Raw genomic sequence first — 27,849 nt, forward strand, 5'->3', positions numbered from 1 at the left:
GATTGCAGATAACAGATTATAGAAAATAATTGCAACTTAAAAGTTTCACTTTCTAACTTTGTGAAAGTTAGTTTGTGCCAAAGCTCGTTGCAACTTATGATGTTTAATAGAAAGATCAGATAACAAGCACAAAGTATTTAATATTGAACTCAAAATAACTAAATTATAAGGACACTTTAAGTCTACCATGAAACATATTTTATGTTCTAATTTAGCACCTCTTACGATATAGGTTAGTTTAAGTTCCATATTAATATGAAATTCTACTTTTTGTCATTTATAAAGTTTAAAAGTTTACCAAATAATTTTGAAAATATTTTTACTATTTTTGTAATTGAATGAGTAAAAAAAACAACTATTTTTATTTTGTAATAGTTTGAAACTGATTATTTCGAACTTAAAAATTTTTCATAAACAAGTAAGAATGAAACAAATAAGCAAACTTTTTTACTGACAGTGGAGTTTTCTACCTCAAATGTATTTTAGTGGTTTTCATCCCTTAATCAGGTGTAGGCTCAATGATTTCAGGCTAGAGACACCTCTATCACCGACTGTAATTTTTATAAAATTCCAAGTATAAAGTAGGCAATATTTTCTATAAAATAAGTGAAAATATTTATGTTTGTATTGTAAACACTTTTGGTACTAAAGACTCAAGACTGTTTTAAAGTAAAAATATCAAAACAGTACAAAATAAAGTTTGTAATTAAGTTATTCGTTTAATGGTTACTAAAACAAAACAATAGTATTGTAAATTTTATAAAGAAACTGATAAAGTTCAATAAAATCATACAAAGACGAGAAAATGTTTTGCAAAATATGTGTACATTTATTTACTAGTTTTTTTTTAGTTCAACAAAACACTTAACCAGACTTTTAATTTGTCACAATAAGCTGAAGTTCTGACAGAGTTAATATAAATACTAGATGACAAATTGAGGTAATGCTTAACATATTTCTTTAAAGTTTAGTCAGTCTTGAGTTTATTTTGAAATGTATTTGATTTAAGTAAGGTTTAAATTTTTTTGCTGAATTAGCCAAAAATAGTCACTTGTTTTTAGTTTAAATTACAAACTTTATTTTTGCTTAGTAAAAAAAAGGCTTAATTTTTAGTTTTAGTTACAAAATATATTTTGCTGAGTAAAAAAAAAGCACTTAGTTTTTAGTTTTACTTACAAACTTTATTTTGCTGAGTAAAAAAAAAACACTTAGTTTTTAGTTTAAATTACAAACTTTATTTTGATGAGTATACCAGGAAATAAGTTTCTAGTTTAAGCTTTGTGTTAAATTATAAATAGGTTGTAATTGGAACTTTTATTTTATAAGAGTACACTGATAACTACATTGTACATAAAGGTTGTCCTTACTTAGTATGTTAATTTGGCTGTATGTAATGACTATGGTTCGTCTGGATTTTAGCAATCACAATTATATTTCTATTAAATTAAACTGGGCGTAATTTTTTATTTATTTAGCTAATACTTTTTTTTTGAGTTGGTACATTTATTAACTCTTTGGTATTAATGGTCCTAAACAAGTTGACTGTCTAATATGTTAACTAGAATTGTTCTTAAAGTTTAAAATAATCTTAGCTAAAATTTCTATTTGTTTCCATCCTAAAAAGAATCTATTTTAGTAAACAGTTTAAGTGTACTTTTCTTAGTGTTTTTTTCGTGATTTGTCTAGTTTCAGTTAAAAATATGTGTATAAATATACATTTCCAGATGTAAAAACGTTTTCTTTTTCTGGGAAACACATAGGATCTCAACTATTAAGATTTTATTTATTATAACAAGTTTTAACAAACTTTAACATTTAAATAGGCATTAGCTTATATTTTAAGCATATATTAAGTTACCATTTAATTTTTATGTCAAGTTTTTCTAAGTTAAAGTCGTATACTGTTTGTTTTCTTTTTCCATTAATGTATTTTTACTTATTGCTATATTTTCTTTATTTTTGAATACAAGTTTTTGATGTTTAAATGTTTTTTATTTTTTTACTTTATAGCTTAAAAAAATTAAAGAAGACAGTGATGTGAAGCTCGATAACCCAAAATTTTTTTCATACATAAGTTTTTTAGACCAATTTTTTGAGTTTCGATGTTTTTATCATGTTTAATAAAGTTGAAAAATAGTTATTTTTGTGCTGATTAATCGAAAAATTAGTTATTGTTTCTATTTTAAGTAACAAACATTTTTTGTTGAGTAAATCAGAAATTTAAAAAAAAATATTTTTACTATAACTAATAAACTTTTCGTTTAGGTTCAGATGGTTTGTATTTTTATTTAGATTACATTCCAAAAGGTTAAAAATTTTTAAATTCAAAAATCAGGGCGTAGTATGACCAACTTCATGAAAACATTATATGAAAACACAATGTAATTATTATAAGTTTTATAGAATTTATTGAACGATAAAAAAAACGCTCAAAATATTCGGTCCTAAGACCTGGTGCATGAAGATCCTTACGATTCTTTTAAGTGTTTAAATCTGTACATTAATCAGTAATATTAGTCTAAAAATATTGCTTGAATTAATATTTTAATCACTTAATTATTTATCCTTTATTTTTTATCAATTTTTTTTGCTTGAAAACTAGAAAAAATATTTAAAAGCAAGTAAACTAATTTTAATGATTTTTATCAAAAAGCGTACAGTTATTAAAATTTTTCGTATTTTTTGTCCTAACTCATGTAATACTCCAGAATTTTTTTATTTAAAAAACACAAACTACACGCCAAACTAATCAATGGGGAAGTTTTATATAAAATTATTCATTATAGAATTGTTGGTTGAATTTTATAGCTTTTTATCTTAATTCAAACAAATCGTTAAAAACTAAACAAAAAAAAAAGTTTAAACAAATCAATTTAAATTAAGACGTGCAAACTAAATATTTTATTCACAACCGGGTTTCGGTGACAGAAAATTGTGACCTCTTCAAGTTAAATAAAATACTGTAAAATCAAGTATTTTATTTAACTTGAAAAGGTCACAATTTTCTGTCACCGAAACCCGGTTGTGAATAAAATATTTAAATTGCACATCTTTATTTAATTAAGCTCTTTGCATTTCAGTAAATTGGGCAACTTTTTTAGTTGAGACAAATAACTATACAACAAATCATTCTAAAATTAAAGTATTAGTAAAACATGTTTGTGTTTTTATTTTTTTTATTTTTTTTAATGTTGCCCTAAATTCTTTTCAGTTAATTTCAGTAATAAACCAAGTAAATTTTTTATAATGTGTATATTTTGTACACTTTTTGCGTCTAACAATTAGAGCTCTCAACTTTGGTTCAAGTTCACAAAGGTAGCATAAAACGTTGTTTCGTAACAGAATTTTTTGAAACAAAATAGCATTTGTGCTCATAATACAGAATAATGAAAATAATCCTTACAGCAGAGTTTATACTAATTTTACATAAAAAATTGTAACAACATTCTTCGACAAACATTAAATAAAGGTTCTATCAGTTATCATTAATTTTATTTTTAGTCTGCTTACTTAGTTTTACACAAATTTTCCAATTGCGGTGTACTAGCATGTAATTAATAATGTTTAGGTTTTCTTGTGGTTACTTTATGACTAGAAATCAGATAAATATTTTCTCGCAGTTTTTTTGTAATTAAGTATACTATATCATAAAGACGTAAACATGTTTTTTCTTTCATGTTCGTGTTTTAATTTCTTTTGGAATTTGATACATGCTTAAAGTATCAAAGCTATTTTTAAAAAACGGTTTATATAACAGCAGAAATAGTATTATGCAGAGTGCTTTACAATAAAACAAAACTGTGAATTATAACCTTTTTTTACTAAATAACTTTATTATACAATTTTTACATATACAAAGTAACTCAACAGTTTTGAAACTCTAAAGTAAGAATCATTCTCTCATATTTCAACAGTTTTTTTTTCTCTTTCTCTCGCACAACGAAATTTTAAGTTTTAAAAATATCTCACGAAAGACTGCTGCAAATATCACTCTGATAAGTGCTGATGATGGAAGATTTGAAAAACCTACCCCACGTGACCTCGCTGCACAAGGACCTTCAAGTCGAATACAAGGAAGCTGTCGTCGGACAAGTTACAGGTTGTTATTAGATTACAAGTTTAGCAACAAGAAAGCTAATTTCTAATAGAAATGTAACGCATAAATTAATTTTGTTTATCTTAGATTATGTCTTTATATTAATTTTGACGACTCATAAGAAAACATATCAATGTTTTTTTCTGCTAAACTCAAAAAATATTCTTTCAAAAACCAGTTTGTTACGAATTTTATGTGGTGTCAATTACAACTGTTTAAAAATTTGTTTTTGAACACTCAAAGTTGACGACAACGTATTTGTTTGTTGTTTTCAAACGTGAATTATTTTTCCCGAGTTCACAGCCGAACCATCGTTTCGCGCACAAACAAAAAAGTGTTATATAAAAAATTCCACGCTTACGTAAAAGTAAATTGAAGTTTGAAAATTTGAACTTTAAAAAACAAAATTGCCATTTAATTTCGTTGCAACAGTGACTTTGTTGGTTAAAGTTAAAATTTTTAAAAAATTTTATAGTCATTCTTTGTATTGTTTTGATTATTACAGTATAAAAGGGATATTTATAAATCTTAAAAAGTTCTACGATTGCAAGGTTTTTTAAATAAAAGCGTTTACTGCTTTAACAAAAAAAAGACATTTATATAGTGATCAAAAAAAAAATAGCTCAAACAACAAATGGATTTTGTTGTTTAAGTGTAAAAAAAAGTTTTATTGCTTTTATAAACATTACTGATGGTTAAAAATAAGTAAAAAATTGTATTCTGAGGAAAAATAACCTATGTTTACATATTGCTTTGTTTGAAAATGTGTACTTTTTAATCTTAAAATTCGAAACTTAAAAATATTTAAAAATATTGATTTGTAATTAAACGTAGCTCAACAAAAATACTTTTTTATAGAAAAAGTTTATTAATTTAACTGGCATAGGTTACTTTTATTAGTAAATAAATCAATCATTGAAAAATTATTTATTATTCATACTTCACACTTGACATTTAACATCAAAATATTATTTGTCATATGATCTATGAAATACCTCTGCAAAAGCGCTGAAAGTCATAAAAATGTTTAAACAAACAAAACTAAAAATTAAACAACAAAAATTAGTTAAAAAACAAAGAGATAATTTCGCTTAATTTGATCACTAAAAGGTATTGTTTGATAAATGTTCGGCTTAATGTTTCTGCTTAATGTTCGGCGTAAGTTTATCGATTTTCAAAACCGGATTGCAAAACTTGTCTACAAGCCATCATTAAATTATCTGTTTTTCCATTTAAAAAATTGTTTGTATGCAATTTGTTTTTTACTAATTGGCTTTGTTTAAGAACTTGGCTTAACACAATTTAACCTTGAAGTAAGTTTATTTAGTTTTGCTAGTTTTATAATATAGTTTATTGAAAAACGGTGAGTTTAAATATAAATAATTCCCTAAAAAGTTATTATTTAATTAACTTATACAACAAAAACTATATTAGAATAAAAAAATTTTACTATTAAAAGTTCTGAAAACCAGTTTAATCAGGGTTATGAATAATAACTACATTGACTATAAAACTAATAACCTATATTCTCCAATAAATGTTTTGAAGTTAAAGTATTCTACTTAAAAAAAGGCTGTCAATAACTACATTGAGAAAAACTTAAAGATAACTTGAAATTTTAGAACAACAAACAGTTCAAACACACTTCGTGTATTAAAACACATTTCATTCCGTCATTTACAGGTTATTAACGTTTTTACGCTCGTTACGCTAAAAACAAAAAAAATTTTTCGCAACCTATACAATTGTAATGGTCTTTTTTTTTTAGGAAATGTACCAGAATGGATAAACGGCAGCTGGTACCGGAATGGACCCGGGATCATTCACTTCGAGAAGCAGACTGTCAACCACTGGTTCGACGGCATGGCACTGGCTAGGAGGTATTATGACGTATAGAATGTCATGACGTAGCGAAAAACATTCGGCTTTTTTACGCTTGAGTGATTTTGTAATTTTGTCACGTCTAATTTCGTAGTACAAACTGTTTTTAACTTAGCAAGCACTTATGTAGTCAATGTTTTAATTTCAAACTTATTTGTTTTATAATTTATGCTAATCAAGACATTTAAAGTTTTCAGTGTTTACAAAACTATAAATTATCTATCTAAAATTGACATAAAACTATGATTAACAGTTTTAATCTAATTAAAAGATGTTAAAAACAGTTGCTTGTTAAATTTTACCATAAAAACCAAGACTCATTAACTCCAGTGGATAAAAGTAACTATGTGTATGCTTATGTATAAATGTTTTCTTAATGTTTTAAATAGTTTTTACTTGAATATTTTGTAATAACTTTAAAAATTTCATCTCTTGAATGTTTTATTCCAAATTAAACGGTTTAAAAATTTAGTTAAAAAACAGAGTTCTTTATTAGTAGAACAACTTTAAGATATATTTAAACGAAAGTTATAATTTACATTCTACCTAAAATCGAAATCTACTTCAATTATTAAAACTCTTTAAATTTGTTTGTGTTTTGCATCAAAATTTAAATTTTTTTACTGATAAAAGCGTGTATTGGTTAGCTTATCTTTTTGAGCGCTCTCACCGTTAAATCAAGTTAATCTTTACGTTATATGTTTAATTTTATGTGTAAAAATTATCGATAATTTTATTATTTTAAATTTTATTTTTGAAAAGCAAAAAGTTTAGGCGTTATAGAAAAAATGTGTTTATCGTTATGTTAAAAAAAAATTCAAATAAAGATAAGTACTTTATACTTTAAGATTCTTTTTTTTTCAGATTTCTGATACAAAACGGCAAAGTTTCCTATGTGAGCCGGCTAATAGAAGGTCAGAGCAAGTGTAAGAACGTCAAGGCGGGAAAAATTGTCGTTTCCGAATTCGGAACATCAGCGACTCATCAGGGTCTTGAAAAGTTTGCAGATGATTAGTTATTGATAAACTAACAAAATATAGAAATATTTATAGAAATATAGAAAAATGTTTGAATAGAAAATGTTAGCATAAAAAGTTAGGACCTTTAAAAGTTGCTATAAAACTAAAAATTTGTTTAAAACTAAAAAAATAATTTCTCACTTTTCTAATATATACTTAGTTTCTACTACTTTATACTTGACTTTAGATTTCAATAATATTGTTTTAATTTTAGAGTTATCAAAATGGTCACTGGTCCTGATTTGACGGACAATTGCCTGATAAATTTTATGTGCGCAGGGAGACACCTAATGGCCATAACTGAAAGCAACACTGCCATACAACTCGACCCGAGTACATTGGATACCATGAAAATTGTTAGTACATACTAAAACATATTTTTCATGTTTTTTAACACGTTTTTAAAATATATATTGAAAAATGATACATTTCTGTTATAACTTAAGAAAAGCGTCGACTATATTCTATGACAGCTTACAAGAATTTTTGACCAAATCCGGACAACAGTTTAACTTTTCAAATTGAATTCCACACTTTTCCACACATTATAACGACTAAAAAAAAATTCCGTCACAGCTGGACCTGTCAAAGTACTTTCCGGTGCACGTCATGGGGTCGCACCCGATCCACGACGTGGACCAGAAGCTCATGTGGACCTTCACCAGCTCCATACTGGACCACGGCCACACCAAGTACCACCTGGTGTCGATACCCGGGGCGAAAGCCGGTCTTTCTACCGGTTTGTTTGATTTATAACTTTTAATGCTCACGTTTTTAAACAAGGCTGTTGAGACAAGTGCTTCCAAACTCATTTTGATGGTCGCCCACTTGAAAAAGGTTTAATAAATAATTACTCCTTAACACTAGTTGATTACCGTCTGCATTTGCCGCCTCAACGATTATTTCCCACTAAAATTACCCATACAGGGGCGATATCGCCCACTTAAAGAAACCCTGGTTTCGACTACAATGCTTTTGGAGTGGTTATAATATACACTTTTTAAAACTCATAAATTGAAAAAAAACTATTTCTTGATACTGTCACGAAACTTTTTGAATCAAGTCAAAACTCAATTGCAGACCTGACGTGCAAGCAGGTGCTGGAAAAATGCAAGGTGGTCAACTCGATCAACGCCGCGTCCCGATTCAGTCCCTCCTACCACCACAGCTTCAGCATGACGCAGGAAAACGCCATATTCGTCGAAATGCCGTTGAGGCTTGACATCAGCTCCCTGGCAACAGCGCACCTGGTGGGCAAAACTTGCATAGACTGCATGCAGATACAGGAAAACCTGCAGGTTTTTTAATGATTTGTACGGTTTTAAGCTCAAACGACTTTTGATAAAAAATAAAACAGTTTTAAAGCTTTTACCAGAAAATTTGTATGTACATTTCTACTTAAAATCGTATCAATCTATCCTTTTATTGAGTAAATGTTTTTAACAATAGTTTGTATGGTAGATTTTTTGAGACTAAAATGTTTTTTGTGTTTGTTTTTGTTAGAAGAACAGAACACTATTTTAAAGTGCACAACTAGTAATTTAAAAGCTTTTCAAACCACCGAAATAAAAAAGTTCAAAGTTTTTTTGTTTGAACTATTCTTAATTTTAGTCAATGAAAATAGCTTTTTTATATAACTTACCTAAAATCTAAATCTAGCTGTTTGAACTGCACCCTATACAAAAGTGTTACTTTTTTGAAATTGTAGTTTTAAAGATGTTTTTAAACAACGATATTGTTTTTAATCCTTAAAAACAATTTCAGTTCTATGAGAATATTTAATACTTCAAAATTTTATTTAAAAAACATTGTCATTAATTCCTGTTTAATCTTACTTTTTTAATTATGCACTATTTATAGTTTTTGAGTTAAGGACAATACGAATGTTCAACAAAATTAGAAAGCACAAAACTCAATTGATAAGTCTACTCAAAGCCTTTAAGAAGTAGCGAGATAATTATTTTTATCACAAAATATAATTTAAAATCGATAATTTCTATAAATTAACTACTTCTTAATGCCGGTGTTACGTATATGAAGGTACTGCTAAAATTAATCTTTCATTTACTTATTATTTCTTCATTTCTTACATATATTAGATAATTTTTACATGTTAACTAACTATAAAGTTTTATCAGCAATAGTTAATTGATGCTAATTTATAGTCTACTATTATGTAATATGTATATTGAAATGCTTTAATTTTCTTTATATATTTCGTAGTATATATTTTTCTCTTTATAATTGTTATCTAAACTTTTTTCATCACTGCACTTACTATAATTTTGTTTATGTTTTAAACTATTGAATTCAATAAACTATTTCAAACTATATCAACATATCAAGTATAAAAAACAACTTAAAAACAGACTACCATTCATGTTGTGCCAAAGCAAAAGAACAAAAAGCAAGAACTTACTTACCAATGCGAACCAATGTACATATGGCATTACGTAAATACTTATGAAGACGATGGCCACTTAGTTTTAGAATGTATGTTAATTTATGGTATTATTTTTCAATAACTGTTCATTCATAAAAATGTATAACAGATTTATTAAAAAGAGAAGTACAAAACAATAAATTAGTTTCTGAGCTTTAATTAAATAGTTTGAACTTAAAAAATACATGCCTTTTTTTTATTTTATCAAAAAAACATTTACTTTAAAAAGTTATATTCCTTGTGTACCTAAATAAATTTTTAAAGTTAAAATAATATCACTTTTTAAACAGTTTAAAAGTTTTCTAGTCTTACTTCAAATGAATTTTAGTTGTTTTTGGTGTTTCAAGTTTAGTAAAAAACTTTTACTTACGACTCGATAACTAAAAGGTTCCTTTGTACATTAAACCTGGATAAAACTTTTTGAGCGCTTTTTTTATCGTTTAATAAACAATATATATATATATATATATATAAAGGTTTATTTAAAGATGTAAAACTCGGGTCCTTTGAGTTTTACATCTTTAAATATACCCTTTTATTAATAAAGCCCTTAAGGTGGGCTCAGTGTGAAAGATTTAATTTATCAAGTTTAATAACTTAATTCTATGTGTATATATATATATATATATATATATATATATATATTGCGTGTGGTACTTGTAAGTATGCGGCTTTGTACTTAAAATTTAAGCATTGCTACAATTTATCTAGCTTAAAAAGTTATCACTAAGACATTCAAAAATAACTCGATTGATTTTAATTTTTGTGTCTTTAAACGTTTTGTCTGCTTTTAACATTGCATTTTTAACTAGTCTTTATTTTCTTCAAAAGTTTTTTATTCATAACTTTCTAAATACCCATTTTTATTTTAAGTAAAAACCTTATAAGTTAATAAATTTTTGTTAATAGTACTCTTAATTAGATTTTTCTAAAAATTCATAAACAATGAACCTACTTTTCTCTAAAACTTGACACTTAGTAAAATTTTTGGAATTATTTTAAAGTTTTCTTATAAAAGTTTTTAATATTTTTATTGTTTTAATCTTTATAAACTTATTTGAAGCTTTTTGTCAGTTCTAAATTCTTTTTCTGTTTAGAGATTTAAATAAATTTGAAATTAAACGTTTCCTTTATTTCAGTGTGTGCTTACAAAGGAGCAGATTTTCATAAAAAGTTTTACATAGAGGACTTGTTGCTCCCACCTAGCGAATACGCAGAAAAATTTCGTGAAAGGTCTCACAAAATTATCAGGATGGTGTTACCACTGTCTAAAAAACCAGTAAGTTTAATTCTCGTTTTTTGTTAAACATAAAACTTATAAAATTTCTTTGATATTTTTAAACATCAGTTGCCATAACTTTTAGTACTGGTATCTCCTTCAATCTTTTGAGAATATGGTATTAATTTTAACTTAAAGTATTGCTTTTCGAACAACTAATAATTTAATCTAAATAATTTCTAAATTAGTTAAATACAACATTATGAGTTAAGTTGTGCAAAACTTTTACATACTAATAACGAAAACGTTGTAAACAGTTCATTCTTACCATGTAACACTTTGAAAAGTATCTCTACAAATTATTCTAAGAAAAGTTTTAATTTCTAAACTAGAAAGTTTAAACCAGTTTTTAAAAACCAATGGTTTTTACTAACAAATGTTTTTATTTTCTTTAAACTAAACATAAGATTTTTTTAAATTTACTGTTTTTTAAACACAGACTGCAGAAGTCGGTGACAACTTGGTGCAGCTGTCATGGACTTCTTGCACAGCAACGCTGATGAAAAACAACATGGTCAATCTGACCAGCGAAACCATATACGAGGGCGTTGACTTTCCTGTCATCAACGAAAACTACCGGGGACTCGATTACGAGTACTTTTACTCCCCTGGTGGCGAGTACCTACCTCCCGGAGACATGGTATCTTTTTCAATGAACTTTTAATTAAATCAACAAGAACTTTTACAGATGTTCTGTTACTTTTTAAAACCTTGTGTACCTTAGATTATAATGTTAAAGTTCTTTTTACTGAACAATGTTCTTCTATTGTGACTTTAGTCGTATTTTAACAACATAACACATAATCACTTTTTATGAAATATTGTAGAAAAACATTTTAAATCTATGTAGGGCATAAATAAGCTTATTATCAAAATAATTCCACTGTATGTAAAACATCACAACATTTTATATGCAATTAAATTCGCAAACGTTGTATCTACCAGTAGTTCACAAACTTTTTGAATATGATGTGCGCAAAACTTTTACTACTTTAACATCCTATGTATACTAGGTTATTAAGAGTATATTATTTTACAAATGTTTATTTTTAGAGCTTCAAGTGTCTTTGTAATTAATACTGTTTAAGTACTTTAAAAATGAATACTTTTATGACAAACATCACACAAAATCAGACTTATTGTCTTTACCTTTTTAATTTAAAAAGTTCTTACTCTACAAATAAATAAAGTTTATAAGTTTAAAAAAGCTTAACGACACTTTAAAACTTAGTTATCAAAAAATTTTTTTAAGTTTTTCAAAATATAACTGACATCGTGTCAAGTTAAACTTAAAATCGACTCAACACGTCTTTAAACTACGTAAGACTAATTTTTAATAAAAAGAAACTAGTAGTTTTTATAACTGAGACTTTTAGTGAACAATTTTGTTATGTAGGAAACTACAAACTACTAGGTTAAACCTTTAAGCGATCTAAACTTTTTTGGGTGATATGCTTTGTTGATAACAAACAATAGCTCTCTATACAAATGTTACTTTTAATCTAATATATTATTAAAACTAAATAATCAATTAAAGAAGTTTAAATACTGTAACTAGCCTATTTTAATAGAAGTACTAAATAATATAAACTATACTTTTAAAATTACCTTTATTTTTCCTTATTAATAGTTTTGTTACATATTTAGTAATCGTAAAAAAGTTTTGTTCATTTTTTCAAAAACCTAATAAAAATATTAGTTCACTTTTTTCTTAATAAAAGTTTTAAATTATTAAATGAAAATAAATTTATGTTTATATTAAACATCCCACACACTAATTTCATGGTCTAACTAAAAGCTCTTAATTAAATCATAAAAGTTTTTACAGACTTTACAACAACTTTTGAAAGAACTATAACTTACTTTCAAATGCTAGTTTATGAAAGAAAATTTCCAAAAATTATTTGACTTGATGTCTTAGAAGTCCTAAGGACAACATTTAAAATAATGCAAGATTAAAAACCCAGTTGTCGCAACATGTACACAAATAAAATTGCGAATTTTTTCTAAATATTTAATTTATTCCATTTTAGTTTGATAATGTTAACCAAGTTAAAAATATATGGCTACATGCTTTATAATCAACTGAATGTACAATATTACAAAGAACTTTTTATAAATTTGATCATCATCTAAACCGTAACTATAATACTAATATTATTTTACAGAAGTGTTGAATAACTTTATGCAAAAGAGTTTTTTAAATTTAGATCTTTCACCTAATCTAAAAACTTTAGTTAATTAACTTGACTAAAAGGTAATTTAATATTTTCTCAAAACTTGTAGGTTAGTAATGAAATATTTTTTTTAATTTCGTATAACAATAAAAACAAAAATTATCAAACTTAAGATAATTTTAATACTTCCTGAAATAAAGCAGATTAGTAAAGAATTAATTTTTTGTATTAATTTTCATCATTTGAGGAAGTGCTTAAAGATTAAAAATTTAATAGTCTACTGTTTTGAAATATAAATTTTTCAGCTACAAATTTTCAAAAAACTAACATTTTATATTTTTTTGCTATTAGATTAAATTTTAACATAAATAAATATACAATTTAACTACAGCTTGCAACAATAATTTAACGTATATGCTCATTGCCATAAATATAATATTTATTTTTTTCTCTTTATGCATAAATTTCTTTTTTAAGAATTATTTTATATAATAAACCACAGTTGTGCAAAGTTTCAACGAAAACGAAGCGAAAAACGCACGAGTTTAAAGAAAAGGATTGCTGGTTTTCCCAACCCTGTTTCATACCGAACCCGGAAAAATCTGCTGAGGACCAAGGTAAGCAGGATTATTAAAAAAAATATTGTTAAATTTTTATACGAAGTAGTGAATCTCAAAAACAAATATTTAAGTAGCTTTAAAAAATATAATTGGACTGTAAGAATCATTACAAAACTGAAATAAGTGCAACTTAGTTTGAAGGATGTACTTGTAAAGGTAACCAATATTTTACTGTATTGAACAAAACCAAATATTAAACTTAAACTTAGTTAGACTTAGAAATTAATTTCAAAGCGAGGTCATTTACTACTATTAGGTAACAAAGTATAAAATTTAGTATAATGACGATTATACATCATACAGTCTTTAATATAATTTCAGAAAACTTAATAAAATAACTATTTGCAAAATAGTTTGAAACTTTCATTAATAGCCTGCCAGATTGTTATTTTAAATACATAGTATGGATACACTTGAGAAAAATAGATAATTTATAAAAATGACTTCATCAAAGCAACTTATATTTTTAAATATTTATCATCGTTAAAAAAATTGTTTTCAAATAGAAATAAAAAACACATAACAACGATCAAAAACATGAAATGTTTAGAGCAATGAAACAATCAGTTCAGGAATAAAAGCTTGTAAGTTTTCTATGTGGAATAACAATTGCTAGTTGGATTAATCTCAAAAAATTACAAAAAATGACTAAAATATTAGTAAATAATAATAAAGCACATAGGGTGTTTTTGAAAAATATTAATTCTTTTACAAAACATGGATCATAATCATAATATGTCATTAAAAAACTAAAATATGAGGGTTATAACCATATAAGGCAATAAAATTTACAAAAGGACGATGTCCACGTTGTCATGGACGCCCTGGAACAGCATTTCGCCGTCGAATTTAATAATTTTCTTTCTCTTTGCCGCCCTCAGTGTTCCCACCAATGCTTCGAACAAGTTGGCGCACTTGTCGTCGCTGAACAGGACTCCGAACTTCACCGTGTGTTTTCCGTCGACTGTATTTAGGATAAAAATTAAATAAATTTCATTAATTTGGTTCAAGGAGTATTTAAAGGACATTTTAATCTTTATAAAAAGTTAGCATTTACATTGTATTTTTATAAACTTCACTGTGTGTTTTCCGTCAACTGTAATAATATAAGAATAAGAAAATTGATAAAATTTATTAAATTGGTAAAAGGGGTATTTGAAGCACAAATTATTTTTATTTTTTTAATAAACTTCAATGTGTGTTTTCCGTCGACTGTAATAATATGACAATAAAAAAATTGATAAAATTTACTAAAACACATATCAATTTTTAAAGACAGTTATAAAAATATTATTAAAGTATCCAAGTTAGGTTTAAAAAATTTTTTTACATTTCAACAAAACTTTTAATTTATGCTTCTCTGTTTATCACATTAAAAGCAAAAAATGGGGTACTAAAAAGGGGTATTTGAAGCACATATTGATATTTATAAAGTTTATCAATGGAATTTAATAAGAAAACTGACAAAGGTTTATTAAAACACATATCAATATTTATAGGTAGTTATAAAAGTTTTGTTTTTTATTTTAGAAAAAAAATAGCTAAAAGAAAATTGGCTTAAATGATCTCAATATAACAACATACCTTTAAAGTTTTAGGCATCATTTTTTATCACATTAAAAACAAAAGGTACTTTTTTAACTACTATACTGTACCTATACTAGTATACGAAGAAAATATTTACAACAACACTAATGAGTAAAATAAAGTAATGGTTAAATTATTAAGACTACTGTGGCCATAAATTTTTAATAATTTTCGTTTATCATACAATTTATATTTGACCCTTAAAATAAATCAAAAACTATAAGTTAAGCAGTACTAGCTACCATATGAGTGAACAATTTTTGTATTCAGAGGACCAGATTTACGACGAAAAAAATTGTGTCTGATAATAATATTGGTAAAACTGACAAAAAACATTATTGGAAACATACTTTTGAAATAAAAGTTAATAAAAATTGTAGTGAAACAAGAATTGCTGTTTATTGAAAATATGTTTATAACAAAATTTTAATTATTTATTAAAAAAGTTTTTATTTAAAAAGTATGTAATAGTGTTGCACAAATTATTTCAAAGTTACAAATATTTACCAGGCAGGAGATTTATGTTTGCCCAACCCTAAACTAAAAATAAAAAAAATTAACATAAGTAAATTTTGTCAACACTTAATAAATTGATAAGTGTACTTTTTGTTTATATAAACTACAAGAGTATATACAATACTAAAACTAGACCTCATTTAAAAAACTCAAATATCGAAATACTTCTCAAAAAATTTCAGCCAGATCACTTTTAAATTTTGCAAACATACTTCCCCACACAATAAAAACTTACTCAATAAAAACTTATATTTCAAGCAATTGCATGTGCCTATGGTCTTCAACTTTTATAAAAGCTGTGCGCGTTTAATTACTAGAAAATAAATTATGTGCATTAAATTTATATACTATAAAAATATATATGTAATATTATGACTATGATACTATATAATTTCCAATTGAAAAACAATTTTTTATGTTTGAGTGTCTTAATACATAAATGGCGGTTTAAGAGCTATTAAATTTGTGTTATATATAGCATATTTCAATAGAAAAAATATTACTGTCACTTTACGTTAAAAAAATTTTTATGCACAGTAAAATAATTTTTATGCAAATTAGTGTGCACACTTTGATAACCACTGGTATATACCACTAGAAAGATCGTCTTAAAAATTAAAAACAAGAAGTTTTTACTTTCTCTTAAACTTTTTTTATGTATTTGATTTTATCAAGTTGTTTCCCATTTTTTTTTTTTTTTGATAACAAAATTTTTTCAAGAGTTTTCCGTTGAAGAGGGAAACAAAGTTAACAAAAAGTACTATCTTTAAATTACTTTGTGCATTTTAACTTACTTCAAGAAATACTGAGCTTTAATTTTTTTATAGAATAAAACAAACAAAAATGGGTGCATGACCTATTAAAGTACTAACATTTTCAGCTTTTGAGAAATATCTGTTTTAACAAACATTTTTTAATGTTTTTTAATTTTAATTTTGGAATCTAGAAATTTAGTATTACATGATAACTTTATTTTTTCAAAGTTAAAGTGTTTTTTGAGATATGGCTTATATAGCTATTTGTCTTAAAAAAGGAATATTGCTGAACTTACTGAAACGTGATAAGCTTATTCAAGTAATAATATTATTGCAAATTAAACATTTTATTTACTACCAGGTTTCGATAGCAAAAAATTACAACCCTTCAAGCTAATAATACTTTTTATTTATAGTTTACTACTTTATTATATTTGACAAAGTCATATTTTTTGTTTTTGACAAGGTCGTAAACCTGGTAGTAAAAAAAAATTTAATTTTGACTAATACTTTTATTGAGATTTGGCGTAAAAAAATTGATACAAAATAAAATATAGACAGTTTAGTTAATACAAATTTTATTATTTTGTAATAGTTTTTTCAGTATTATTTTATCATCATAATCTTATTGTTAGACTTAAATGCGTATTTCTTATTTCTCAAAGTACAAAATCTTTTTTAGAAAAAATGTGCTTTAAATTTAAATAAGTACATGAATTGTCATGTAAGCTCAAAAAACTGTTTAGATTTATTGGCTAAAACTAGTACAATTCAGTTTTTTGTAAAATTTGTGGTTGTAAATTGAAGTTTTTTTAAAATGCACATAGAAATTTTTTAGTACATTTGTTTTTTAACATTATGTTGTCATTTTTAAGTGAACAATTTTAAACTAAGAGGAAATAATTTAAACTATTATATAATTTAAAAACTAAAAGAGGTAATATTTTAAAGTATTATATAATTTAAAATCTATTTAGTTATATAGTTAAGTATAAAATTTCAGAATTTAAGTTTTTTAAATACTATTTTGGTTTAGTTTTTAACTTTATTTTATTAGGGTTTAAATGACTAAGTTATTCCAAACTGTCTTGATAAAAACTAGGAAAATTATGTTCTCAAGTTAAACCACTAAAGCTTTAAATGATTACAAAACTAATGAATGCTATAAGGATTTAAAACAAACAACGTTAGAGAGTATTTTCAAAGCTTAAATATTTTTATTGGTAAAGCTATAAAGGTTTTCTTGTTTTCAAGTTTTTAAATCATTGATATTGTTTTCAAGAGTTTTATCTTAGGTATCAAACATGTGTTACCAACTTATAAAACTTAAAGTACCTTTCGAGATATAAGAGATTAAAATTAGTGAGTTCAGTAGAGGTTCCGTATAGAAGTATCATAAAAAATTTCAAAAAAAGTTATCTTTTTCCCTAACTTTCAACTACTTTTCTTCAAATTTTTACAGTTGGTTAATAACTAATAATTAGAACATTTATCTGTAGTAAATTTTATAACTCAACAAAAAAAATTTACATTTTGACAAAACATTTGTTTTTCTAAATTATATAATCTAAATTTTTTATTAATTAAAAAAATATTAAAAAAGTAAATGTAAAATATTTTTTTGATTTAGAAGAAATTTTACTACAAAGGAATAAAGGTAAATACTTTGTATTGGAAATTTTCTATAAAACTGACTATATACCAGTATCTGGTCTAAAATGTTATGTAGTTTTCATATTGTATAAAAAGTCACTTATAGTTTATACATATGATCTAACTTTATTAAAAAAATACCTTGAACCCTTAATAGTCAACATATGACTGGTTTTTTTTATAATATTTGAAACTTTAGCTCTAGTGCAGGGTTTCCCAAACTCATTTACTAAATCGCCCCCTTTTCAGTAATTTGAAAAAAAATCGCCCCCCCCCCCTGATTTCACAAAGTAGTTTTTCTTTTGAGTACAAACTTTTGAGCTAAAAAAGTTGTGTTCGAAATGTAATTTAGTCTGGTACTTCTTATGCACGCACTTTTGTGTTCAAAGTAGTTTACAGGGCTTGAGAAAATAATTTACAGTTATTTTCTTAGAAGCCCAGTAAAGTGTTTTAAAATACTTAATTATTAAAAAGCCTTGTGTTATCTGTAATCAATCCTGTTTATATATGAACTGTTTTGAAACTAATGAAACTTTTAGGTCAGTGGTGGACAGTTTTTGTAGTCTGCTATTCATATTTACTAAAAAATCTTTTCTAGTTTCAACTCGTTAAAAAAATGTAATTGCGGACTGCATGATTTTAAAAAAATAACAACTAAGAAAATTAAAAAACTCTAGCAAAATTGTAATAAACTCATGTACTATTATTGTGATCTAGGAAATATTATTGTGAACTGAAAACGAAATGAAAGCGTATTTCAAAATATTAAGTATCAAAAAACTAAATTTTATTTATTATGCACAAGTAGTTTTCAATTTACTTAGCGGGTCGAAATTCGACTGGATCTGCGACTGGATCTGAGCCTTACGTTACCTATCTGAAATCTTAACTGAAACCTGAAATTATAATAATATCTCATATAACAAGTTTCGGAAATTTAGAAGTTAATACTAAGTAACTTATTTAAGCCGCACAAAATACTTAAATTATTCTATAAATAGGCATTTTCTAAAATAACTATACCAGAGATTAAAAAAACTAAAAAATGAACAGTTAATTATACACATAATAAAATAAAAAATAAAAATTAATTTCTGATCTAGTTTGAGGAAGTTTGACCGACTGGTTGATTTTCTCACATGAAAAGTGGTTTCATCAACAGCCTCAGTTAATGCAGTAAATTTATTAATTTCAATACTAAGATATATTGTAAGCAAGTTAGTTGTAAAATTTAAAATTTAATTCTAAACTTTTTAAACTATTTGCTTCGTAGTAGAATACCATGAAATAGTACTTGACTTAGAATAATATTTAAGGAACTAAACCTTAATTCTAACAATTTTTTTTCTTTATTTAAATTCAAAAAAAAATCCAATGTTTTACACTTAATTCTGTGAACAGAAAGTAATCAAATAAAAAAACTTTTAACTAGGATAAAATTTTGTTTTGTAACTGTAGCAGTCTTTTTGATGGCTTATTTAATTCTGTTTAATTTTTTTTTTCTAGCTATTAGCCCATAATAAATTAACAGAGGAAAATAGTGAAAAACTAAAAGCTAGTGTTGAAGTATTAAAATAAACTAAGTATATTCTAATTGCTAATATTATTGAATTAAGAAAAAACTAAAAACAGTTTTATTAATAGTCTAAAACTCCTTATATGATAATAATTTTTTAACAATAATAAATCAAGTTAGAAAATAAAATTGAGTTTAAGAAACTTTTAAATGAAAGAGTAGAAGTCATTTAAAATAGAAACCTCAAATTTATACTCTTTTAAAACCAAAAAATTCATATTAGAATTTAAAACTTTAATACTTATCAAAATTTTACAATCAGATAATAGGTATATAGTTATATAAGTTATATACAGATTAAACAAGTAATAACAAAAACCTGTCAAATAAAGGTCTTTCAAACAAATATTTTAATTTTATCACTATGCTATAAAAACTTTTAGAATGTAATGTAAAACGACGAATATAAACTTCAAAATTAAACAGGTCAAAATAAAACTGTTAACAACTTTAAAACATAAACCATTTAATAAACATAGTAGACTTCCGCTTAAGTTCGCACTTTGAAAAAAACTAAAAAGTGCAAACTAAAAGAATTATTACAATATTTTTTTTTACAAAATGACAAATTTCAATATGTTATATGCAATAATGTTATGAATAAACATGAAATCCACTAAAACATAAAACAAACTTTCATTAAAATAAAACAGATGTATATAAGCTAACAAATACTATTTATATTTTGTTTTGTTAATATTTGGTTAGTAATAGACTTTACTTTAGTTATATACAAGAAAATATAAATTTGCTCTTTTTATTTGGGTAAAAAGTGCGAACTCAAGAGGAAGTCCACCGTAATTAATATTTATTAGGCATTATGCAAACCTGTTGTAGAATAAATAGCTTAATAAAGTTGTTATTATAAAAAAATTACTTAAATACAATACAAACCAGGTTAAATAAGAAGTTTTCAAAATATCAAATCAAATTAAAAAACTTTCATAAAATAATGTTTGCTACTGAAGTCTAATATAATGTGAAGGATGAGGTTCATGACTGCTTGCAAGTTTTTCTAATCTGATTCTTAATCAGTAAAATAGAGCCTTAAGTCACCTCCTTTATAAATATCTAGATTAGATCTTTTGCTCAAGACGTTGATAACTGAACTGAAAGCTTTCTCAACAACATAGCTAGAAGGAAAAGCTATAAACAACAATCTAAATTCCTTTTAAATGACTGGATACTTTTGCCTTAGTTTTTGTTGAGTTCAAAAGCTTTCATATCGTTGTTTGGAAGAATTTACTTTAAGTTTAAGGTCAGTTTGTAAGTCTGAGAAGGTTTCCTGTATGTCGTTTATTTCAAAAGTATCTGCCTCGAAGGGATCCATATTTTTATCTATGTGATAGCTTTTTTGTGTCAGATCTAAATTTACTACTTAATTTGTTAAAATCGTTAAAAATTCCAGATTTTTTCCAGTTTTTTTTTTTTGCCGAACTTGTCAAGTTCCAGGTTTTTCAAGGCTTCTAGGTAAACTGGCAACCCTGTATAGTTTTATTTCTTAGTCTAACATGGTGACTTTTCAAAAAACAACTGGAAATATCATGAGGTGATAGTTAATAAAAGATAACATAGATTTTTACAAACCATTTATGATCCCAAATAACATATATCTCAGGTTATAAAATAGTTAGAGGGATTTCAATCATCTATGATATATGTAATTGTTAAACAAGGAAATATATGAATGAAAATATAGTATTTACTTGAAAGTAGGAGTCATAAACATTTGATTTTTTTCTACTTTTTACATTAATAAAATAAACATTTTTGTTTAAGTTTTACCTCAGGGTCATACAATTTAGAGCAAGCTAAAATTAGTAAAATAGCAAGAAAAAAAGTAAAAATCTCATGACAGCCCAAAATTTTAAAATCGCCCCCTTTTCGCCCCCTTACTAGTTATCGCCCCCCAAATTACTAAAATCGCCCCCAGGGGGGCGATATCGCCCACTTTGGGAAACCCTGCTCTAGTGTTATCTAAGAATGTTAAAAATAAAAACATTTTTTATGTTTCAGTAAAAAGACAAATTTAAATGGAAGTCAATAGCAATAAATAATATTAGTTGAAAATAGATGATCAGTTTTTAAAGACTATTAAATAATAAGACAAAATAGACAAAGGTAGTGAAAAATTAAAAACATTAACAATTGACAATAATACACTAAAACTTTATCTAAATTAAGTAAAAAGTAATTTGGTTTAATACTTTAATAGTTGATTAATAAGGTTTAAGTAATGATTTATTAAACATATAAGTATTAGCTTAGTACAACTCAATTCTATTTTAAACTTTCTCTAAACAGACTTTTATACTTTATGGTGTAACTATTTTTAGCTAGACTTTTCAAATTCAATGATTATAACTAAAATTACACTATAATATTATTAGTTGAGGATGAGCTAAACAAAATTAATTAATAAACTTTTTTCGAAAGTGAGTGAGTTATGTTTAAATTTTTTAGATAAGTATACACATGATCAGTTTTATATAATTATTTGACTATTGTTCTTATTACTTATGACTGATTATTCTTTTTTAACTTTTGAGATATTGTAATTTTTATAAAAAGTCTCTGATACAAACACATGGACTACAAATTTTTTCGGGGTCAATTTTCTTTGAATTTTAAAAAATCACTAAAAATCCATCTTCTCCTTCATTTTTAGAGCTAGAGACCTCAAACGTTCAGGAAAAGTTTCTTTTATAGTTTAAAATACTTTAAATGTTGGAATTTTAAAAATATTTGAAACTAAAAACTTAAGATAATAACATGGTTGCCACTGATCAAGCTGAGAAAAATTTCCTGACTTTTCCTGACTTTTTACCAAAATTTTCCTGACTTTTCTAAATCATACTCTTAAATCAAACCTATTCTAAAATACATAATCTAACACTTAAAACTATATAAAGCTTTCAATCTAATTTTTATACAGGTTAAATACAACAGTTTTTTGCTGAATTCTATCAAGCTTCCAGTACATCACTTAAACCATCTGTGTATGATTCATGTTTGTAATAAACAGCTCTATCAGCAAAATACTTGTATTATCACCTTATAAACACAGCTTGTCTGAAAAAAGACACAATTTTTTAGCATTTCCTAGCATAAATGTATCTAGATAAAGAAATGACATAAAAGGAACTTTTACAAATTTTGTGTATATATCACAGTTTCACTATGGAAGTGTCCTTGCTACAGATTATCAATACTAAAAAGCTTACAAAATCTGCTTGTTCAACTAGGGTATTTGTTCAATATGTTAAAAAAAAATATTTTTGCAGTTTTATAAAGGATATTTTACTAATTTATACCAGGTGAAGGCATTGGAAATAAAATTAAATTTTTTTGTTAGCTTCCAGGAAAATTTTGGACTTTTTTTCTGACTTTAAAGGACTTTTAATCAATTTTTACCATTTGAAGGCTTTGAAAAACAAGGAATTTTGTAAATTTAAACTGACAAAATCTGAATTTTTTTTAAATTTTATAAAATTTCCTGACTTTTTTTCAAAACCCCCCATTCTTACCTGACTTTTGTCATTTTTTTAAATTTTTCCTGACTTTTCCTGATTTCCTGACTTTTCCTGACCAAGTGGCAACCCTGTAATAAAAATAATAAAAATAGGTGATTTTTTTAAATAAAAGCTTAATTTTTTTTAATTGAAAAATTGCTGCATTTAATCTTATTAAAATTGAATAAAAGACTTTTTGTGAAAATTTGAAAAAGATTGCTTAAAAAGTGAAGGAGGAGATATATTTTTAGTGAAATGGTCTTTGTTTGCCTTTTTAGTTTTGCCTCCCATTACGAACCTATTGAGGTCACCAACTTTTATCGCTCATATTTTGAAAACTACTTTGAATTTTTTCAAGGGTTAAAATTTTCTGATAGCTTAGATAAAACTCTATAAAATTAGATCAACTTGTAAAAATCAAGGTGAACCCCTTATTGCCCTTAAACTGTGATATTCTTGTATAATATTGGAGATTAAAGTTTGTAAAACTTAAAAGTATATACGAATACTATTATATGCATAAACTATAAGCTTTTTAGTCCAAACTATGTTAAAATATACTCAAATTCTGCATTTAAAAGTAAAAAATGTAACTGCAAAAATTTACATCTAAAATTATAAAACATATTTGTTTTAATAAAAAACCTTCACTTCCAAGTCTTTTTATTTCTTCAACCAAAAGATTTACTTCGTGATCCACATTCATTTTTGTTCTGCTGTTGATACTTCTGCTTTTGAAAAAAATTATACATACTTATAAGGAAATTGTAGAAACTTTGCAAATAATTTTGAATTAGGGGATTTAGTAAACGCAATATTTAGTAAAGTGTTTAAATCGTTTGACCTAATGCAGTACGTATTTTTATAAGTTGTCAGTGACCAATTGATCTGGAAAATTTATATTATTTTAAATAAAAACAAAACAAGATTAAAAAAAGTATATGCAAACGGTTAAGTTTTTATATTAGGTTCTTAGGTATGTATAAAATTAAAAGGTTAATTTTTTCAACTTATATTCAAACTTAAATGTATTACAAAACAAAGTACGATTTTTTTATAAAGGTGTAATGTCGATTTTAAATATGTGCTTTTTTACTGAACATTTTTGAAATCCAGATAATGAAATTTTCAACGAGCATTTTTTATTAAAAAACTACAAGTACAATAAATTAAATCTCGTTTTCTCATGTTAACAATTTTTATTGAATAAGTAACTTTCAATGGCATACTTTATGTTTAAGTAATTCTTATTTAGTTACAACAATCTAAAAATGATACAAAATTAATATAAATAAAGTTGTTAGAACTTTTAAGATATGCTATTTGTAATATAAAATTGTCATTTTTCTAAAATGATGTTTAAAAATTTTTTTTCAACTTGCGACTATGAATTCTATTTAATTTTTTTTTACTTTAGAATACTTTGACTCATTGTAAGAACAGTTTATTAGTTTGTTTGTTTGTAAACACGGAGTTTATTCATGGGTTAAGAGGGTATACAAGATTATCTAGATTGTTATGTATAGAAACTTAATTTATACTTTATTTATAAATTAAAGAATAGAAAGAAAAATCAACACAACAGAATCAAGACAATTAATTATAACATAAACAAAGATAAATATACTATTTGATTGCTTATATTTGCATACCTTAATAATTTCAAAAATTTCTAAACACTCAATTTAATAAAACCTAAAATTTTTACGCTCAACTCACCACCTGACTGCCGAATGATTGTGCTTTCAAACATTGTCTGTTTGTATGGAAAGCAAAGAATGTTTCTCTTTTCTTACGTACAGACTTATCTATTGTTTTAAATGCAGCTTATGTCCTTTTACGAAACTTGAAAAAATTAAACAATAAAGAAGACAATGCAGATTATTTTTACTTCCGTCTAAAATAAAATGCTCTTATCTATCAAAGACAAAACTTTTTGAGCACTTTTTTATCATTCAATAAACAATATATATTACATATAACCGCTACCATTTTTGGTTTTTCTTTTTCTTTTTAATTAAAAAAATAGAGTTGCTTATGCGCTACATAATGATAATTTTAATTTGTAAAACTTTTAATACTAAAGTTAAGTCTTTTATCTTACATGCAAAACTAAAAATCGATCAAAAGTTAATATTAAAATAAAAACTGTATATACACCAAGAGTTTTTGAAAAGTATCATTTGATTATTTTAAACAACATGAAAGTGAAAAAATTATTAAATCTAAGAGAACATTGAGATCCTATATAATAGAGAATTTTGTTATTAATTTTTTTTCTACATACCTGAATAAAATCGTAACTCAAACTATTTTGTACTACTTTTCACTTTTAAATGGTTTTGCAGGGGTTTAGACTAAAAATATTGAAATGGCTGTTGTAATTAATTAATTGAACAATAAAAAAACAATCAAAATAAAATCTTTGGTCCTAGGACCTTATGCGCGAAAAACTTTTCGGTTATCGATTCGTACACCACGGATACCTTCTAATGTCTTGCCTAGGATTTATAACAGAATTCTTTTACAGTAGCAAAAATTTTGATTTAATAAAATGATAAAAATAAAATCTGACAATGGTTGCATAACACCTTAGTCTAAAAGTTGAACTTTACAACTTCATAGCGAAAAATAACAGTAATCTAAAAATAACATAAAAAACTGATGCATCTTTATCTTAAAATAATGTTTTATTGTTGTACAGCCCTTTGGTTGCTAAAAGTAAACTAGTTTTAACTAGTTGATTTTAGCTCTTCTGTGTTTACATATTATGTGCCAAAGTTAATTTTTTACTTTGTTTTAACTAAAAATGAAGTTAGTTCTATTTTTAAACGAGTTTACTTATTTTTCTTTTATCAGTTTGATAATATAAAGGTGTAATAACAAAATTAGTTGAATAAATCTCTATCCATAGTAACTTTACCTTTTTTAAACTTTCTTGTTTAAATTTTTTTTTATTTTAAGTTTAGTAAAGTAAGTGTTATATGTGTATTTTGTTTTTATGTAGAGAGATTCAGAATTAAACACAAGTATTTTTATAACTTTTAACAAAACATAGTATTATTTTAAAATTACAACAGATATAAAAAAATAGTTTACAACTATTTTGCACTTTGTGAAATTAACATTTCAAAATGAACTTTTCCAAAGATAGTTTATAGTTACAAAATTAGCCATGATTTTCTTCCTATCAAACATTGTTAGAGTTGAATACTTTATTTAAAGTCAAAAACCTTTAAGTTTTACAAAATTAACGTTTAATCTAGGCTTAATCACTAGATTCACAGATTATTATTATGAAATTTATGCTCCTAGTACAAAAAAACAATCTTTTAGATTTAGTAATCATCACTTTTTATATATCAATAATATTTAAGTGCTGTCCAACGAAATAAATAAAAACACACTGTTTAAAAATATTCTTTTATATAACAGTGTTCTAGTCAACTAGAGTTCTTCAGTTATAGTTAAACGCTTTATTGAAATAAAGTTCCTTGAGCTTTTACAGAAAAACTTGTGTTATTTTTGTACTTTTAAGCTCTACGGTAGAACTCTTTAACTTTTCACTGGCTACTTCTAATTCTAATTTGTAATCATCACAACAATTGAGTATAGACTTTTATTTTCTTTATATAAGTCTACTAAAACTCAGTTTCACAATTAAAACTAACACACTCTACAGGTATTTTGATATCATCCGTTCACCATGCCAACGGGAACCCGTTCCTGCTGATGTTGGATGCTGAAGATTTCACGGAAGTTGCGAGAGTCCACTTCGACGCCAACATACCCCCCGACATACACGGAATATATATTTCCAACGAATGAAGCTTCAAGTTTCTTTTTAAATTCCAAGTGTTTAATGCTTTGATATGTTTAGTGTTCATCGTTCACACGTTTTTCCTTCAAAATATTTTATTTGTTGCGAGTTCTTTGGAGATAAATTGGTGTTTTACATTCTTTTAGTTTAGCAGTGTTTTTTTTTTTTATTTATTAAGGCTCAAATCAAACACCAAACAGTAAAGTTTTACTTCTGATATATAATATTGTTTAACTAAAATGTTTTTTAATAATTAGTACTCTGTGTTAAACTTATTAAATTATAACAAGGGTTTGTTTTAAAGCCTAATAAACTAAGCTTTTTTGTATTTTGATAAGTGAATATTAAGGCTATCAATATACCAGATTTGATTTTGTTGTAGTAGTTTTTTAAAGTTTTGAAGTATATTTTACATTGATAATCGCTACAACTGAATTATTTTGCAAAAACTCTTACTTTATTAGCTTATTCGTTTAAGGTTTCCTGTGACATTTTGTAATTATATGTAAGCTTAATGTTTATAAAGCAGAAATGTTAAGCTGTCTATCTAAAAGTTAAAAGAATCTTGTTTAAATTTTTAACTATATTTGTTTTAGTTGAATTACTTTAATTAAATACTTGTCAAAAAATTCGTTTGAAAAAAGTAGAATAAACATTTTGTATTTCTTACATAACCATACTTGACTAGTTAAAGTACGATAATTATATGTTCAATGACTTAAAATAGTTTAATCAAAATAACCAAACAAAACTAAAAACAATGAGACATCATTTGCATCTGACACTCGACAAAACAATCTTGTCAACTATTAAAATTAATCATAATGTACTGTCAAGCGGTAAGGACTAATTAGGTGACTGAAAAACTAAACTTTAAGTTAGATATTATTGAATAAAACTGTGTCTCTTCTTGTG

At 25.4% G+C, this 27,849-nt stretch overlaps 2 protein-coding genes across 3 annotated transcripts; one reads left to right on the forward strand and one right to left on the reverse strand.

Moving 5' to 3' along the window:
- The first annotated feature begins 4,008 nt into the window (after window positions 1–4,008).
- On the forward strand, window positions 4,009–26,942 carry LOC145836879 (beta,beta-carotene 15,15'-dioxygenase-like). The gene is made up of 11 exons (XM_082944652.1): window positions 4,009–4,099; window positions 5,865–5,976; window positions 6,842–6,976; window positions 7,211–7,352; window positions 7,573–7,723; window positions 8,077–8,294; window positions 9,366–9,489; window positions 10,579–10,718; window positions 11,158–11,358; window positions 13,398–13,512; window positions 26,797–26,942. The coding sequence occupies exons 1-11, from the start codon at window positions 4,009–4,011 to the stop codon at window positions 26,940–26,942; spliced, it is 1,575 nt and encodes a 524-aa protein (XP_082800778.1).
- Window positions 13,935–23,844, reverse strand: LOC145835509 (costars family protein ABRACL-like). Of its 2 annotated transcripts, XM_082943149.1 has the most exons (3): window positions 23,760–23,820; window positions 20,659–20,661; window positions 13,935–14,479 (listed from the first exon to the last, which is right to left on the reverse strand). In XM_082943149.1, exons 1-3 carry the CDS (start codon window positions 23,818–23,820, stop codon window positions 14,304–14,306), a joined length of 240 nt encoding a protein of 79 aa, XP_082799275.1. In that variant the 3' UTR covers window positions 13,935–14,303. The 2 variants fall into 2 exon arrangements, with proteins under 2 accessions (XP_082799275.1, XP_082799274.1); XM_082943148.1 differs by lacking the exon at window positions 20,659–20,661 and having other exon boundaries at window positions 23,760–23,844.
- Window positions 26,943–27,849: the final 907 nt, after the last annotated feature.

Source organism: Thalia democratica, chromosome 5, assembly GCF_965202585.1.
Source record: "Thalia democratica chromosome 5, ktThaDemo2.hap1.1, whole genome shotgun sequence".
In the NCBI taxonomy this organism is placed as follows: Eukaryota; Metazoa; Chordata; class Thaliacea; order Salpida; family Salpidae; genus Thalia; species Thalia democratica.

What these genes read in the sequence shown, in the direction of transcription:
- LOC145836879 (XM_082944652.1), top strand. Translation starts at nt 4,009, where the DNA reads ATGGAAGATTTGAAAAACCTACCCCACGTGACCTCGCTGCACAAGGAC. An exon ending in TGGCCACTTAGTTTTAGAAT is followed by an intron (nt 9,490 to 10,578) that starts GTATGTTAATTT and finishes CCTTTATTTCAG; the next exon opens with TGTGTGCTTACAAAGGAGCA. An exon ending in AAAATCTGCTGAGGACCAAG is followed by an intron (nt 13,513 to 26,796) that starts GTAAGCAGGATT and finishes CACACTCTACAG; the next exon opens with GTATTTTGATATCATCCGTT.
- LOC145835509 (XM_082943149.1), bottom strand. Translation starts at nt 23,820, where the DNA reads ATGAATGTGGATCACGAAGTAAATCTTTTGGTTGAAGAAATAAAAAGA.